We start from the raw sequence: 17,060 nt of genomic DNA, 5'->3' as shown, positions 1-17,060 counted from the left end.
CTCAATGCCACATTTACTCCTCACCTTGTAATTTAACTTCTTAATATATGGTTCCTTGATTAGCATCACCGTATGCTTTGTTTTGCGGGAAATGTGGCTTTAAAATGTAGGATGAACTCTTTAAGTAAGCTGTATTCTAGCATTATAGATGTTTGTGGGTTTTGGGATTCGATTAGCAATATAATTTGCTCTTTCAAAGCTCCTTTTTATCTTTATTAACAGCTTGCCTATGAGAGATAAGTCTTTGTCGTGTTATTGATGTCACTCTTATTGTTTGCATTGGGAAGATCATACGTGTGGTTTGCATGATTATTTCTATGGCAATAACCTGTCCTCTTGGTGCTGGGAATAGTTTTCAAATATATTACTTTGACTTTGCAAAGTATTACCTTCACTTTGTGTTGGTAAATAAAGTGTAAATATCGCCTCATGCATGGACCTGCTAACTAAGATAGATAATTTCCATGTTTGGTTTCATAAAATTGTGAAATAGTAAAGTGTAAAATGCATGGGAAGTCCTCGTGGGATTTAAGAAAAAAATGTTGGCTTTGATACTTGAGTAACTTTACATATTTCTTTTGGGGTTTCTGGCTCGAACTTTATAGATTGATTCTTAATGTTTTTGTTGGTATATCTTGTCACAAGACATGGTGGGAATTCTATTTTCCATAGTTCAATAAAGCTTTGATGAGATTATGGTTTGTCAGGCTTTGTTAGACTCCAAAAAAGAAAACATTTGAATTTAGGTCGGTTCCTGGGTTATATCTATTTTAACATTTAAAACTTAATTTTCATATTGTACTGGGATTTCTGAGATCTGCATTTTAGTATTGCTTAAATATGGATATTTTCTAATTAAAATCTTGTTGTATCATGCATTCAAATTATTATTACAACTGTGGATTTCTTCTACCGTGGTTTCATGTTCTTGCAGCGTCCTAACGCCAGGCTTAGGAAGCACTTCATCTCAATTTCTAGATGTTTTTCCTAGAATTGTCTCGTGTCCTTTTATTATTGGGCACTTTAGCTCGGCAGGGCATCTCGACCTTAATCTCGGAGCAGCGTCTCTGTTCCTTGCATCATCACCTAGGCTGTCATAACGTACATCCATCAAGTCGCGATGCACGTCGCCGCTACCATTCCAAGAAATATGGTGATATAATTTTGATCTCTGCCTGTTATCCTGGTATGCTCAGACGATGGGTCCGGGGTCATCTTGCAAGATGGGAACCCAGCATCATCCCGGGTGACGGGCCCGGGATTGCCTTGTAAACCGGGAACCCGGGAGCTCCCCTAGAGGACTCCCTCCCGGGTGACGGGCCCGGGATTGTCTTGTAAACCGGGAATCCAGGAGCTCCCTCAGGGGACTCTCTCCCGGGTGATGGGCCCGGGATCGACTTGTAAACCGGGGACCCAAAAGCTCCCTCAGGGGCCCACAGATGCAAGGATAAGTATCCAGAAATCAGGGGGCCCAAGGCTATTTTATATAAAATAGAGCCCATACCTCTTTTACGTGTGGCAGACTTTTACTGCAAATCAAATCATTCTGAATCACGCTGTCAGGGTATGGTTTTCTCCTAGTATTATGGGGTGTCTAATCACACGTGATAACCATCCTATCACAATAAAAGTTGTCAGTTAGGCCATACTGGATAATCATAAAAGAGTCAGGTCAGCATGTATAAATACCAGGCTCCTACGCCTGGCCGAGACATCGATCACTATCTAGCACACACTCACTCTCAAAAATTTTCTAAGCCCACGCTATATATATAAAAAACCATTTCTTCCCGGGATGACACCGCCCCCCGGGGCATTCATTTTATGATGTTCGCATCATTGGCGCCGTCTGTGGGAAATTGAGATTTAAGACGTGGATATGACGATTGTCGAGGATCCCGAGAGCTCCCAACGAGCGATGGCAAATCTGCGGGAGCAAGTGAATGCCATGGTAGAGGCAGCATTACAAAGGATCCTAGCTCTACAACGGGAGAAGGGGGAAGGCGATCCGGAGAAGCAACAGGAGCAGGAGCAGGAGAGGAACCAGGGGGAATTGGGGAAGGAGCAGGAAAAAACAGTAGACAAGGTGCGGGAAGAAGGAAAAGAGAAGGAAAAGAGAGGAGGAGGACGAGAGGGCATACAGGCAGAACAGGAGGCAGAATCACACGCTGAGTCTGCCCATGTCACCATGGTGGGGGAGTTGGAACTGCTGAAACAAAAAATTTTAAAATTGGAAAACACTGACTCGCGGGAATCTTCGCGAGTCAAAAGCTCGGGATGCCCTTTCTCGCCGGAGATTATTAAAGAGCCCTTGCCATTACAATTCAAATCAGCCAAGATCAAAGGGTACGATGGTAGTGGTGATCCAGAGGAGCACATGGCCCGGTTCGAAAATGTGGCCATGTTACATTGTTATAATGATCAAATCAAATGTAAAGTCTTCTTAACCACATTGGAAGATTCTGCCCAACGGTGGTTTGAAAACTTGGAGGACGGAAGCATTGATGTCTTTAAAAAGTTTCGGGAAATCTTTCTGCAGCATTTCAGCAGCAGTAAACGGTACAGAAAGACTACCCTCAATCTTTTTGAGGTAAAGCAGATGGGAGAGGAATCCCTAAGGGCATATATCAAGAAGTTCAACAAAATAACTTTAGAGATTCCAGCGTGCGCACCGGAAACCCGGATCACAGCCTTTACCCAAGGTCTCAGGGAGGGGGAATTCTTCCGGTCGCTAGTGAAGAAAACCCCTCGACACTTTGAAGACCTCCTAGCCCGGGCTGAAAAGTACATTAACATGGAGGAGGCCCAGAAGCAAAAGAGGGATAAAGACAAGCGAGAGGGGAACAGAGAGAGAGGAAGTAGGAATAACCCGGGAGGAGGGAAAACTGATTATCTGGGGAGGTTGATGACTCATGCCCCGCCAAAAATAGCTAGAGATCGAGGGGTCCATGTGTGCGAGGAGGGAGTTCGGCAGACCCCCCAAAAAGGAGCGGGAAAATATTGCTCCATTCACGAGGTCAACACTCATGATACCAGCGAGTGCAGAAGGCGCGCTCCGGATGCAAAAAGGCCGGTGTCAGGAGAGGAAAGGCGGATGGATAAAAGACAGCGAGGACCTTATAGGGCACCAGGATTTGCGACGCACAGGCCTGATGAGGCTATCTCAGAAAAAGCCCGGGGGGTTCCACCTCAGGGATTGGAGGATAGGACACGAGACGGACCCTCCCGAGGAGTCATCAACATGATATGAGGGGGGTCCACTGACGGGGATTCGAATAGAGCCCGGAAATCTTGGAGTAGGAGAGAAGTATTGGGTTTAGAGACCCGGAAAGTAACCGCTTGCCCGGTCATTTCCTTCGGACCAGAGGATTTGAAGGACGTGGTCACCCCTCATAATGATGCCTTGCTCATCCAAGCCAGGGTGGCCAACTATGACATAAGGCGGGTTTTCGTTGATTCTGGAAGCTCGGTAAATGTCATTTTCCAAGAAGCCTTTGAACAAATGGACCTGCTGGGATGTGAGGTCAATTTGGTGAAAACCTCTCTCTACGGGTTCGCGGGGCACACAGTACAGCCTCGGGGAGAGGTTTGGTTGCCCATTACCCTGGGAGCCGGTGAATTGAGAAGAACTATCATGACTCTCTTTTCAATAGTAGAAGCTCCATCTTCCTATAATGTCATCTTGGGGAGACCGGCTTTGAACGCCTTCATGGCTGTGGCTTTTGCATATCATCAAAAGATTAAATTCCCGGTGGGAAACCAGGTAGGGGAAGTAAAAGGAGACCAACCCTCCTCTCGAAGATGTTATGCTGATACGGTACGAGTGGACAATAAAAAAGCTCGTGGTGAACAAGGAGGGGATGATCCTGGCAAGAAGGAGGTATGCACAATAGGGGAGGTTAAGGAGGAGCATGAGGTAGTGCAATTATTACCAGAACAACCAGAAAAAGTTGTCAAGGTGGCTAGGGATTTGGAGGTCGGCCTTATGAATCAATTAAAAGCATGCCTGGCCAAGAACACAGATGTATTCGCCTGGTCTTCCCAGGAGCTAACTGGAATCCCACCTCAGGTGGCCGAACACAAACTTAATATCCTCCCGGGAGCTCGGGTTATCAAACAAAAGAAGCGGCATTTTGGGGCGGATAAGGACAAAGTCATCGCTGACCAGGTTCGGGAGTTGAAAGAGGCAGGTCATATCCGGGAGGTACAGTTCCCCACTTGGCTGTCCAACGTGGTACTGGTACCCAAAACTACCGGGAAGTGGAGGATGTGCATTGATTTCCGAAACCTGAACGAAGCTTGCCCTAAAGATTGTTACCCCCTCCCTCGGGTTGATCAGCTGGTGGACTCTACATCAGGCTTTGAGTTGCTTAGCTTTATGGACGCGTACCAGGGATACCACCAAATCCCCCTGGCACAGGAAGATCAAGACAAGGTTAGTTTTATCACTTCCGGAGGGACTTTTTGTTATGTGGTTATGCCGTTTGGGTTAAAAAATGCAGGGGCCACCTATCAAAGGATGATGGACAAGGTCTTTCAAGGCCAGCTCGGCAGGAATGTGGAGGTATATGTAGATGATATCCTGGTAAAGTCCCGAGCTGGGCGGGATTTCATTCCCGACTTAGAAGAAACCTTCAACACTCTTCGAAAGTACGGGGTAAAACTTAACCCGGCCAAGTGTGTTTTCGGAGTCAAGAGTGGGAAGTTTTTGGGTTTTGTGGTAACGGAGAGAGGGATAGAAGTAAATCCTGAAAAGGTGAAAATATTGAAAGAAATGCCCTCACCAACTTCTATCCGGGAGGTACAGCGGTTGACAGGAAGAATCACCGCCCTGTCCCGATTCATTGCCCGCTCGGCTCATAGGAGTTATCCTTTCTTCCAGGTGTTGAGGAAGGCCCAGAAATTCGGATGGACTCAGGAATGCGAGAAAGCTTTTCAGGAATTGAAGGAACATCTGGCTAATCTGCCGATCCTGGTCAAACCAAAACCTGGAGAAAGGTTGTGGGTATATCTCTCTACAACCGAGCATGCTGTAAGTTCCGTACTGATCAGAGAGGAAGCCAGGGACCAGAAACCTGTCTATTATGTAAGTCATGCCTTGAAAGGACCAGAAATTAGGTATGGTGACATATAAAAGATGGCTCTTGCGCTCATCCTTACAGCCCGGAAGCTTAGACCATACTTCCTGTCCCATCCAATCACGGTCTTGACTAACAGTTTGCTGGGGCGGGTGATGACTCACCCGGATACTTCGGGCAGACTGGTCAAGTGGGCAGTGGAGCTAGGGGAGTATGACATCGAATATCAGCCCCGGGTTGCCATCAAAGCACAGGCTCTGTCCGACTTCTTGACAGAGATTCTCACGTTCGGCCAGGAGGAGGTGTGGAGGGTGTTCGTGGACGGGGCTAGCAGCTCGGAAGGAAGTGGGGTGGGTGTGGTTCTGATCTCTCCCACGCAGGAAAAAACCCGGATAGCCATGAGGTTGCACACTTTCAAGTCTAATAATGAGGCGGAGTACGAGGCAGTCGCAACAGGTTTAAAGTTGGCTCGAGAGGCACGAGCGGAGCATGTGATTATTTACTCGGATTCCCAGCTGGTAGTGCAGCAATTACAGGGAATATTCAGTGTTAAGGAAGAAAGGTTGCGAGAGTACATGGAACTGGTCAAGAGGCAGGGAGGTGCTTTCTCCAGTTGGAGCATAGAGCAGATTCCCCGGGAACATAATACTGAGGCAGATACGCTGGCCAAAATGGCCACTTCCTGGAGCAGTGGCGACAGCCGGGAAGTGATACAACAAGTCGGGTCGGTGCTGGCAATAGAGGACGAGAAGCCGGAAGGAAGGGAGGAATCTTGGATGACCCCTTTCATTAACTATTTACAGACAGGGACTCTTCCCTCAGATGGGGCAGTAGCCCAAAAGGTCAGAAGACAGATACCCCGTTTCACCCTTTTGAATGGGAGTCTGTATCGAAGATCCTTTCAGGGCCCACTACTAAGATGCCTGGAGGAAAAGGAGGTGAAATATGTGCTCCAAGAAATACATGAAGGATGCTGTGGGGATCACGGAGGAATATGGAGCCTAGCCCGGCGTACTCTATTAGCCGGGTATTGGTGGCCTACTCTACAACAGGATGCCCGTCAAATAGTCAATGCTTGCGAAGGGTGCCAAAGATTTGGAAATTTTTCTCATAAACCGGCAGCGGAGTTGCAAGCCGTATGGGCATCCTGCCCATTCGACCAGTGGGGCTTGGATATTGTGGGACCTTTTCCTCTAGGGTCCAGGCAGAAGAAGTTCCTTATAGTGGCGGTAGATTATTTCTCTAAGTGGGTAGAGGCAGAGCCCCTGGCAAGAATCACAGAAGAGATTGTGTTAAACTTCATTTGGAAGAATATTGTTTGCCGGTTTGGTGTTCCTCGGAAATTAGTTTCTGATAATGGAAGGCAGTTTCAGGGACGGAAGATGAAGGATTGGTGTGCAGAGATGAAGATACAGCAGGCCTTTAGCTCGGTGGCTTATCCTCAGAGTAATGGACAGACGGAGGTAACCAATCGAACGATAGTGCGGTCTTTGCAAGCTAGGCTCTATGGCATGGGTAAAAATTGGGTGGAGGAAATTGCGGGGGTGTTGTGGGCTTATCGTACCACGCCAAAAACAACTACTGGAGAAACACCTTTCGGCCTGGTGTATGGGTCCGAAGCAGTATTACCAGTGGAGATTGGGCAATCTTCTCCCCGAATACAAGCTTATCAAGGGGAAGGAATCGGTAGCCGAGCGCAGGAGTTGGACTTGATAGAGGAGAAGCGAGGAAGGGCGGCCATAAGGATGGAGGCTTACAGGGGAAGAGTGATGAAAGCCTTCAACAAGGGAGTCAAGCCTCGAGAATTCCAGATAGGAGACCTTGTATTGAAGAAGGTTAACCCTGCAGGGGATGTAAAGAAGTTAGAAGCAAAGTGGGAAGGCCTTTACAAGATTACTCGGAAGGTGGGAAGGGGGGCTTGGTACTTGGAAGACAGTCAAGGTAAGACCTTGAAGCGGCCCTGGAACACGTTGCATCTCAAGTTGTATTACTCTTGAATAAAGCAAACTTCTTGTAAAATGAATTTCATGCTGCTATGTGAATAAACGTGTGTTTTGTTTAAGTATACTTAAAGCCCATGGCAAACCCATGGCATCTCAAAGCCCAGGTGATCCACTACCCTGGCACCATAAACCCAGGCGTTCCATTACCCTGGTACTTAAAGCCCATGGCAAACCCATGGCATCTCAAAGCCCAGGTGATCCACTACCCTGGCACCATAAACCCAGGCGTTCCATTACCCTGGTACTTAAAGCCCATGGCAAACCCATGGCATCTCAAAGCCCAGGTGATCCACTACCCTGGCACCATAAACCCAGACGTTCCATTACCCTGGTACTTAAAGCCCATGGCAAACCCATGGCATCTCAAAGCCCAGGTGATCCACTACCCTGGCACCATAAACCCAGGCGTTCCATTACCCTGGTACTTAAAGCCCATGGCAAACCCATGGCATCTCAAAGCCCAGGTGATCCACTACCCTGGCACCATAAACCCAGGCGTTCCATTACCCTGGTACTTAAAGCCCATGGCAAATCCATGGCATCTTAAAGCCCAGGTGATCCACTACCCTGGCACCATAAACCCAGGCGTTCCACTACCCTGGTGTAATGTTATCCTGGTATGCTAAGATGGTAAAGCCGGGGTCATCTTCTAAACCGCCGAAGCCCACGTATGCAAAAGACCGTGGTAATTCACAAAGCCATAAAAATCTAGATGATCCACACGATATGCTATTCAAGCAGGAAAATCAAAATATGCAAGCGGACAGAAAGCCGAAGAAAAATCAAATGAACATAATATTCATCGCCCAATGTTTTTTACAAAGAAACCAAGAAAAAACCCAAGAAATGTGGACACGCCTCGGGCATTAGCTCTACTTCCCTTCAGGAGGCGTCTCTTCCCCGGTCGCAGAAGAAAAGGGCAGGGATGCAATAGCTCGGTGGATGTCCGGGACTCCCTCTTGACTTAACCCGGCCTCTTCGTATTGCACAGAGCATAGGTCGAAGCCCTGAGCAAAGAAGTCAAAGGATTGGTCTATCACCATCTTCTTGAAATCCTTTGAGGACAGAAAAGCTTGCTTCCACTGAGACTCGGTCATCAGCTGCTTCTTCAAAGAGAAGTCGGCATCCTCGGCTAGTAGGCGAGACAAGCTTGCCTCTGTCCAAGCGGCAACCAGCCCTGCTTGCATTTTTTCAATCGCAGCCTGATGCATCTCCGTCTCTCGCCGGGCAACCTCCGTTAAGGCCAAAGCCTTGCTAGTCTCCTCTCGGGCTTCCCTCAGTTGGTCTTGAAAAGCCTGGGACGCCTTCAGATGAATCTCTTGGGCGGCAGCCAGTTTTCTTTGCCGTTCATCATGGGCCTGGGAAGTTTCCGCCCGGGAGCTCTCCAGGGCCGAGCGCAGAGCACCAACCTCTGCGTCATGCATCCCCTGCAGTTGTGCGGCATTAAGGCGAAGCTGGGCCATGCGCTCCTCGAAAGAATGAGTTTTCTCTCTTTCCCGGTGGAGGACGGAGTTTGTTTCCTCCAGAGCATTGGCCAGCATGCATAGACCCTGCGGGACAAAAATGGGATAAGGCAAAGGATGCAAGGAAAGGAATTAGACATTGAAACCTGTACTCACCGTATAGGCATGGGATAAGCCTTCGGAGAACTTGGAGGTAGCACCCCGCACTGACAAAGATGTTCTCTCCTCGGGCGAAAGCAGACTTTGGACTGCTGCAGCCTTCGAAGAGGTGGTCCCTGACAGGAACAGGGGAAATCGAGAGTTCCAGGTAGAGGAATTCACTCGGTTCCCCCAAGTGCACCCCAGGTGCTCCATGCTAGCTGAGGGGAGGTCCCAGTTCGAGGCGGGAGACTTGTCGGGATTTGCCTGGAGAGTTGGAGAAGAAGAGACAGGAGCAGTGGTGTCTTCCGGATCACTCAGAATGATCATGTCAGGTTCCCAAAAGACCTTCCTCTTTCGCCGGGAAAGCGGAACTTCATCCTCCAAATCCTCAACCGATAGAGATGGGTTAGGTTGAGAGGAGGTATGTGAGGAGGCTGGTACAGTATCCACCAAAGCTCCATCAGGGAGGAGTGAGAGAGAAGCAGGGGGGAGAGAAGCCAGGGGCGGGGGCACTGATACAGTGGCCGACAAGCGGGGAGGGCTGGAAGGGACAGAACGACTCTGTTCCTCTTCCCTGGCTTTTTTCCGCCTTTCCGCTAAGGCCTTAGTTCTCTCCTTGGCAACCTGCCTTTCTCTGGCTCGCCGGGCAAATTCCTCTCTCATCACTTCCGACGAATCTGCCATAATAAATCAATATATCAGGGATAGGATGCAATAAACAAATCAAAACAAACGACAGGAAGAGAACCATAACTTACCAGGTTGAGCTCCCGGAGCACCATAAGCGTCGATCACCTGGTTAAGGGGATCTTCCACCCGGGTACTCAACCCGTAAGCTATCATATTCTCAGCGTGAAAAGGACAGGGGAAGAGAAGTTTTTGCTGCCCACTAAAGCCAGGCTGCGAACATAGGGCTCCTCAACCCTATAGTTTTCAGGAAGCTCAGGTTGAGGGGGAAGGCTGGACAAGAATCCGGTCCTAAAAGAAAAGGGGACCGGAGGGCGGATAAAGAAGTATCTCTCTCTCCAGCCCTTCAGGGAAGAAGGGATATCGGACAGAAAGCGAGCATTCTGCCGGGCGGCCAAAGAAATGGCCCCCTCGTTGAAACGGCAGGAGAAAAAATAGTGAAAAATGAGGGGGGTGATGGCTAAGTTGTGCATTTTAAAAAGAATGTAGGTGGATGCCATAATGCGGAAGGAGTTCGGATGAAATTGATTAATCGGAACTCGGAAAAAATCGGCAACCGCCAGATAGAAGGGAGGAATAGGAAAGCGAAGACCGCTACGGACTTGATCCCGAAAAAATGTATAACAACCCGACGGGGGGGTATCGGGCGTGCTCCCTGATAAGGGGCGGAACAAGGTATAGGATAGGGGGATTTCTCCCGAGTTACGCAATTCCTTCGCCGCCCCCTGCGATAAGGTGCTGGGAAGATGGGTGAACCATCCTAGGGTTGGCGGAATAGAGGCAAGGGGGAGGGGGTTACGCACTTTCTTTTTTCCTTTTCCCCTTGCGTGGGAGGACGAGGCCACGGGGTGTTTGGTGCGGGAAGTTTTTCTAAAAAAGCGAGGACGGGAAGGAAGAGCCGAGGCGGAACGAGCATCGCTCGAGTCACCGCTAGGCTCTTCGTCTCTGGGAGAGCCTTTGGCATTTGCCCCGGAGGTAGAAGACGTACCAGTAGACATGAAGGAAGAAAGGATACTTACGTAGTTACGAGGCGAGTGAGAGCGTGCGGAAGACGAATGATGGAATTTGGAGTAAAGGGCAGATGATCGGAGGCAATCGCGCGAGAAAGAGGAGGCAATGAGGAGGAGAAGCGAAAACAAGAGTATTTGAGTATTAATAAAAGGTTTGGGCAATCTTAGCCGTCCGTTTTGAATTAAACGGAGGAGATGTGCAAAGCGTGCTTGGAAAGCTAAAACGGCCTCTGACAAAACCTCTGACAAGGTCTCTGACAACGCGTACTACAAAGCATCTAGGGTTGACGTGGAGCTCAGTGTGTTGCACAAGACCACCGGGGAAGGGCCATACTAATCTCTCGGGACAGCGAAACAAGTTCTAGCCCGACTAGTTGCCGGGGGTGTAGTGTTATCCTGGTATGCTCAGACGATGGGTCCGGGGTCATCTTGCAAGATGGGAACCCAGCATCATCCCGGGTGACGGGCCCGGGATTGCCTTGTAAACCGGGAACCCGGGAGCTCCCCTAGAGGACTCCCTCCCGGGTGACGGGCCCGGGATTGTCTTGTAAACCGGGAACCCAGAAGCTCCCTCAGGGGACTCTCTCCCGGGTGATGGGCCCGGGATCGACTTGTAAACCGGGGACCCAAAAGCTCCCTCAGGGGCCCACAGATGCAAGGATAAGTATCCAGAAATCAGGGGGCCCAAGGCTATTTTATATAAAATAGAGCCCATACCTCTTTTACGTGTGGCAGACTTTTACTGCAAATCAAATCATTCTGAATCACGCTGTCAGGGTATGGTTTTCTCCTAGTATTATGGGGTGTCTAATCACACGTGATAACCATCCTATCACAATAAAAGTTGTCAGTTAGGCCATACTGGATAATCATAAAAGAGTCAGGTCAGCATATATAAATACCAGGCTCCTACGCCTGGCCGAGACATCGATCACTATCTAGCACACACTCACTCTCAAAAATTTTCTAAGCCCATGCTATATATATAAAAAACCATTTCTTTCCGGGATGACACCGCCCCCCGGGGCATTCATTTTATGATGTTCGCATCACTGCCTAATCTTGCCTTTTTCTTCATGTGCTCGATATTTAATAATATTTTGATACACAAGTTTGATACATGGCCAGAATGTCGTGTGGATTTCAAAAGGAAACTTTGAATTTATAATTTATGTTTTTGTTAACTTGAGCAAAAACAAAAAAGAATCTCGGGCAGTAATTGATTTATGATGACTTCTTTTTGGGTCAATGACAAAGAAAGTAATGTTTAGAAACACACTTATTTAATTGGGTAAGTCTAATCAGAACAACCCGATATGGCAAATTCTCTCGCGTGGACATGTCTGTGACTGTAATAGCCCAAATCCAGGAACCACCCGAGCCCTACCAAGCGTGTCGGGCATTTTAGGCCCAAAAGAATTATACATGATACTGGTCATGCTGAATTTTGTGAGTTAAGGATTTTATTATTTATCCTCAACTCAAGATATTTTGATGATTTGGCATGCCTTCAAATTATTATTTCTTCAGTTTCTTTCTGCCCCGGTTTTGTTTTTTGGTGCATAACTCAGTGCATGGTATAGTTGGATACATACACCATGTTTGGACTTAGCTCAGTCCATTCTCACCATCAAGAATCTTAGCATGACACCTTGGAACAACCTAGTCAAGTCTATTCAGTTATTTTTAGCAAACTATTCTTATTGTGACAAATTTTGAGATATCTCATAATATATATATTTTTTTATATGTGGAGTCATGTGTTTAATTAACCCAATATTATATTATAATTCTATTGCTTGGTATTTTTGTTTGAGTTATTTTACAGAAAACGGGCATGCAATCTCGCAATAAGACCCAATTATATCACATTGGGCATGCAATCTAGCACTAAGGCATAATCTACGACTTGACACTTTATAAGCCCAACACAACTTGGCAAACTACAAAAGCCCGATCAATTCGGCACACACCACGCCATTCGTGGTCAGAATCCAAGCCCGATCAATTCGGCACACACCACGCCATTCGTGGTCAGAATCCAAGCCCGATCAATTCGGCACACACCACGCCATTCGTGGTCAGAATCCAAGCCCGATCAATTCGGCACACATCACGCCATTCGTGGTCAGAATCCAAGCCCGATCAATTCGGCACACACCACGCCATTCGTGGTCAGAATCCAAGCCCGATCAATTCGGCACACACCACGCCATTCGTGGTCAGAATCCAAGCCCGATCAATTCGGCACACACCACGCCATTCGTGGTCAGAATCCAAGCCCGATCAATTTGGCACACACCACGCCATTCGTGGTTAGAATCCAAGCCCGACCAGCTCGGCACGCACCACGCCACTCGTGGTTATCTCAAAAGCCCGACCAGCTCGGCAATATGTAAACCCACGCCACTCGTGGTTATCTCAAAAGCCCGACCAGCTCGGCAATATGTAAACCCATGCCACTCGTGGTTATCTCAAAAGCCCGACTAGCTCGGCAATATGTAAACCCACGCCATTTGTGGTTATCTCAAAAGCCCGACTAGCTCAGCAATATGTAAACCAACGCCACTCGTGGTTATCTCAAAAGCCCGACTAGCTCGGTAATATGTAAACCAATGCCACTCGTGGTTATCTCAAAATCTTGACCAAGCTCGACTCCTACCACGCACTTCTTGGTCAAATTCAAAGCCCAACCAGCTCGGTATCTACCACGCCACTCGTGGCCTCCATCAAAAGCCCATCCGATTGGGAAATGTTACTTGTACTTGGTTAATACAAGAGTTCTTACATGGGCTCGGGATCTGACCAGACCACATGGTCTAAACTTCATACTTCTTTTAGACCAGTAGGGGGAGGTACTATTGATGCCCCTAAAAAATATACGAGTCTAATACAACCCGAGCCCAATAATCCATATTTTTGGAAATATACTTTGAGGTCCATCTAGTCTTATCTTATGAGAAGCTCAGTCTGGGATGGCCCTGTTAGGGAATGGGCTCATGATTATAAATTCATGGGCTTGAGCCCGAACTGGTATGGTTGGAGCCCGACCCAAGCCCAGGAAGGGCCCAATATCTAGAACCTTCCAGTACTCTCGGAGACATGAAGATCTGCAATAGATAAGGACAATATCTTATGAATCCAAGATTTGATATGATTTCAGACTCATCAATTAGAGTCCTACTCTAACACATGTTCTACCTTGACAAGGTAACTTACCCCTCCAAGCCTCTATAAATACAGGTATGATTCATGGTTTATTCATTCATCTCTTCTATTTACTTCTTGTTCACACATTCACGCACGCATATTCTTTTGTTCTTATTTTTAGTCAAGCTCTTTCACTTTTGAGCACTGACTTAGGCATCGGAGGGGTCACGCCGAAACACCCTCGGCGCCCCCTAACTTAGCTTTTGTCTGTGCAGAGCACGTGCTACCCGACCCGACCCAGTTTTGTGAAGATTTGGAGATCCGCTCTACCAGACCAAACCCGGAGGAAAAAATCGACATCATCAACTGTACTATTGTTTCCCTAGGAATGGACAAACATATGAAAATAGAAAAACCTATGTTTCTCGATGACTTACTAACGTTTTCCTCTGCCATTGCTGCAATGCTGCTTGTCGAGAACGAAAGAGGTTACGGGGAGTAAAGGAGCTACGACGACGACGAAGAAGGGCTTCAACGGCGGTTCAATAGGGTTCCGTTCCGACGGTTCCATTAAAAATTGAAAAGCGGACAGAGGGAAAATTGGGGAAAATGGAAATTGCAGTAAGCCAATTAATTACATCAGTCGAGAATTACCGAGTCGAGGAGGGTTAAAATGGTTTGTATCTCATTTTGGATTTTTTTTTATTCAACTTAAGATTTTTACTTAAGGGTAAAATTGTCTTTTTCATTCTGAGGTCTATTTGCTCAAATAAAAACAAGACGGGGTTCATATCCCCCATTTTCCCTCCATATCATAGTCCTATTTATATACCCCAATTTTTGGAACCCATGGCTACAACTTCGAAGCTATTACCCAACTCAAAACTCCCCGATGAAATTATCGAGACGATATTGATGTCTCTTCCTGTCAAAACACTCTGTCGATTTAAAAGGGTTTCAAAAGGATGGAATTTGTTAATTTCCAGTCATAATTTTGCAAACTCTCATCTCAAGAATTCTACCGACAATCATGAGAGACTCTCCTCTTTGGTTCCGATTCATCTCCCATCGAAATGTACAGTTGCTCTGTTGAATCTCTTGAATCTGCAGTCGAGGGCTCTGTTGTTACCATTTACCCACCACTCAATGAAAATTGATGGTGCAAGCTGCTACACTTGGCCTGTCCGACAGGCCCCATAAACATATCTCTATTGTGGGTTCGTGTAATGGCTTGCTATGTCTGTCAATCAGTGTTACGGATCTCGTTCTGTGGAACCCTGCAACAGGGCAATTTAGAACATTGCCAAATTCTGGCACTAACTATATGAACTTGGACAACTGGGACGACGATTGCATTGAAGTGGAATGGAGATATTTGTTGGCTAATGGTACAAACCACCAAAGAGACAAGCAGAATGTGGTCAATGTAGTTTTTCATCAATTTTCTGCAGATACTACTTATATGGTTGTGCCATTGCCATCAGCTCTTCAAAACTTCTACCATAGCAAATATGTTCTGACTGTTATATCTGGGATGCTTTCTATATGCCTCCTCAGTGGAATCTCCTCCCACCTGGAGATATGGTTACTGAAGAAAAAGGATTGGACAAAAGAAGCGCATATCCCCTTCTTCCCTCATGGTCAGGCAGATTTCTGTTGCCCTTTAGTGCCAATGTTTCTATCTCCCGGAAAGGTTCTGATCCACTACGGTTCAACCATTAGCGTGTGTGACTCTAGCCAACCCGACAGTCACCAACTTGGATATACATTGGATGTCGTGGCACCGGCAACCACATACACGGAAAGCCTAATCTCACCTTACATAAACTAGAAAATTAAGCTTTGTGCTGTGTCAAATATTATGTACTCCTAAGATTTTTTTTTTTAATATTTCCCACCCTCCAAATCAAAATATGAGTCTCACGGGTTTTGTAATCAAATTTTAGAAATTAGAAGCAAGATGCGAATAACGAATGAAAGATATGTTTGTCTAGATTTTGTTGGGATTCATGCAAACTATTAATTAATCATAATTTTCTTGTTGGATTGAAATAAAATAGCTAGGAGCAAAACAAATATCATCTTCATCTATATTTTCATTGTTCTACTTAATAATTATTATTTTTTTAAAATATTGTTCAACTTAATTAAAATCATATCAATTGCTAAATTTTGATATTTTAGAATCTAGAATTTGTAATATTGTTTTGATCAAAGTGCCTAGATTTTATTTATTTGTATCAATAGTTGTTAAAAACTAAAAAAATAGCTATATACGACCTTGTTTTTAGGATGATATTGTTTGTGCTTATTCTTTCAGTATATCAGCTATGAATATCGTCAAAATTAAGCTTTAGAACAAAATGAATGATGATTTTTTTTCGAATATAATGATGATATTTATTGAAAGAAACATTGCCAAAAAGATTTGTATAGATTATATCATTGAAGATTTTAAAAACTTTATAGAACGTCGAATCTCTTTTAGCTAAAAATATATTTGTTAAAAGTAGTGTAATTTTTATCTTTTAATCTCTAATCTATATTTCGTAAGCAACCTTTCAAAAGCCGAAATCCTAGATCCACCACTGATTATATGATCTCATTTTGTATCACCAGTTTCATAATTTATTGATTCTACCATGCGGTCTGGTCTCTCGAGGAAAAATAATAGTAATTCAGACAAGGCATCAACATCTCTAAAACCTAGACCGGCACCAAAAGTTGACCACGTATTTGACAAAGAATTACACAATTACATAAAGTATAATATAATTTGATATAGTTTCTTAGCGATTCCAAAATTAACAAATTTATCCATATCTAATCAAACCATGAGCCATCCAACTAAAAATATAATAATCATAAAACAAAGTAAAACACTAGAGTCGACGAAATTGAGTGAGAAAACCCAACTGCACTGGTCCAAATCATCCTCGCCCCCTCCAAGGGCTGAAGACATCCACATAAGTTTCCGCATGCAATAAAATTATGAATGGTCAGATCAATTTGGCCGTCTTAGATATTATTAAAAATAAAATATAATTTAATTTTTAAAAAATAAAAAAAATTTGTCTAAATTTCTTTTTTAAAAATACAAAAAATTACCAGCATATCATTTTTAATTACATGTATTTTTAAATCAAGTCATTTTTAATTACGTGTATTTTTAAATTATGCGTGTTTTTAAATTTAATTATATTATGTTTTCTAAAATTACGCATAAGTTTTAAAATATCATCATGTGATTTAATAATGAGTAATTGTTTTTTTTTTTTTATCAATTATGAATAATTTAAATTTACAATTTGTTTTAATAAATAAAAAAATTAGCAAATTAAATAAAATATTAATTCGCTGACATTATCATGCGATCAAGTTATAACTGTATCACATCAACTTTCTCAAATTGTTGAATATGTTGCTATTATATCATGTTTGTACAATATGAAAAATCAATATGACTCGTGCTATATGGTTCTATTAGGACAATGTCTTAAATGCCTAAACGAATAAATCGTTAGTAAA

The 17,060-nt window shown here is 45.0% G+C and overlaps 1 protein-coding gene across 1 annotated transcript; it reads left to right on the top strand.

Annotated features, from left to right (window-relative positions):
• Window positions 1-14,688: 14,688 nt before the first annotated feature.
• LOC140888513 (uncharacterized) lies at window positions 14,689-15,363 on the top strand. Its single transcript, XM_073296203.1, has one exon. The coding sequence runs from the start codon at window positions 14,689-14,691 to the stop codon at window positions 15,361-15,363; it is 675 nt and encodes a 224-aa protein (XP_073152304.1).
• Window positions 15,364-17,060: the final 1,697 nt, after the last annotated feature.

Source organism: Henckelia pumila, chromosome 3 (genome assembly GCF_033568475.1).
Source record: "Henckelia pumila isolate YLH828 chromosome 3, ASM3356847v2, whole genome shotgun sequence".
Taxonomy (NCBI): Eukaryota; Viridiplantae; Streptophyta; class Magnoliopsida; order Lamiales; family Gesneriaceae; genus Henckelia; species Henckelia pumila.
Note: the sequence above shows the minus strand (reverse complement) of the source record. Positions and strands in the feature narration are given on the sequence as shown.

Bases quoted from the DNA above. Each gene is read 5' to 3' on its own strand.
- LOC140888513 (XM_073296203.1), top strand. From the start codon at position 14,689: ATGGTGCAAGCTGCTACACTTGGCCTGTCCGACAGGCCCCATAAACAT.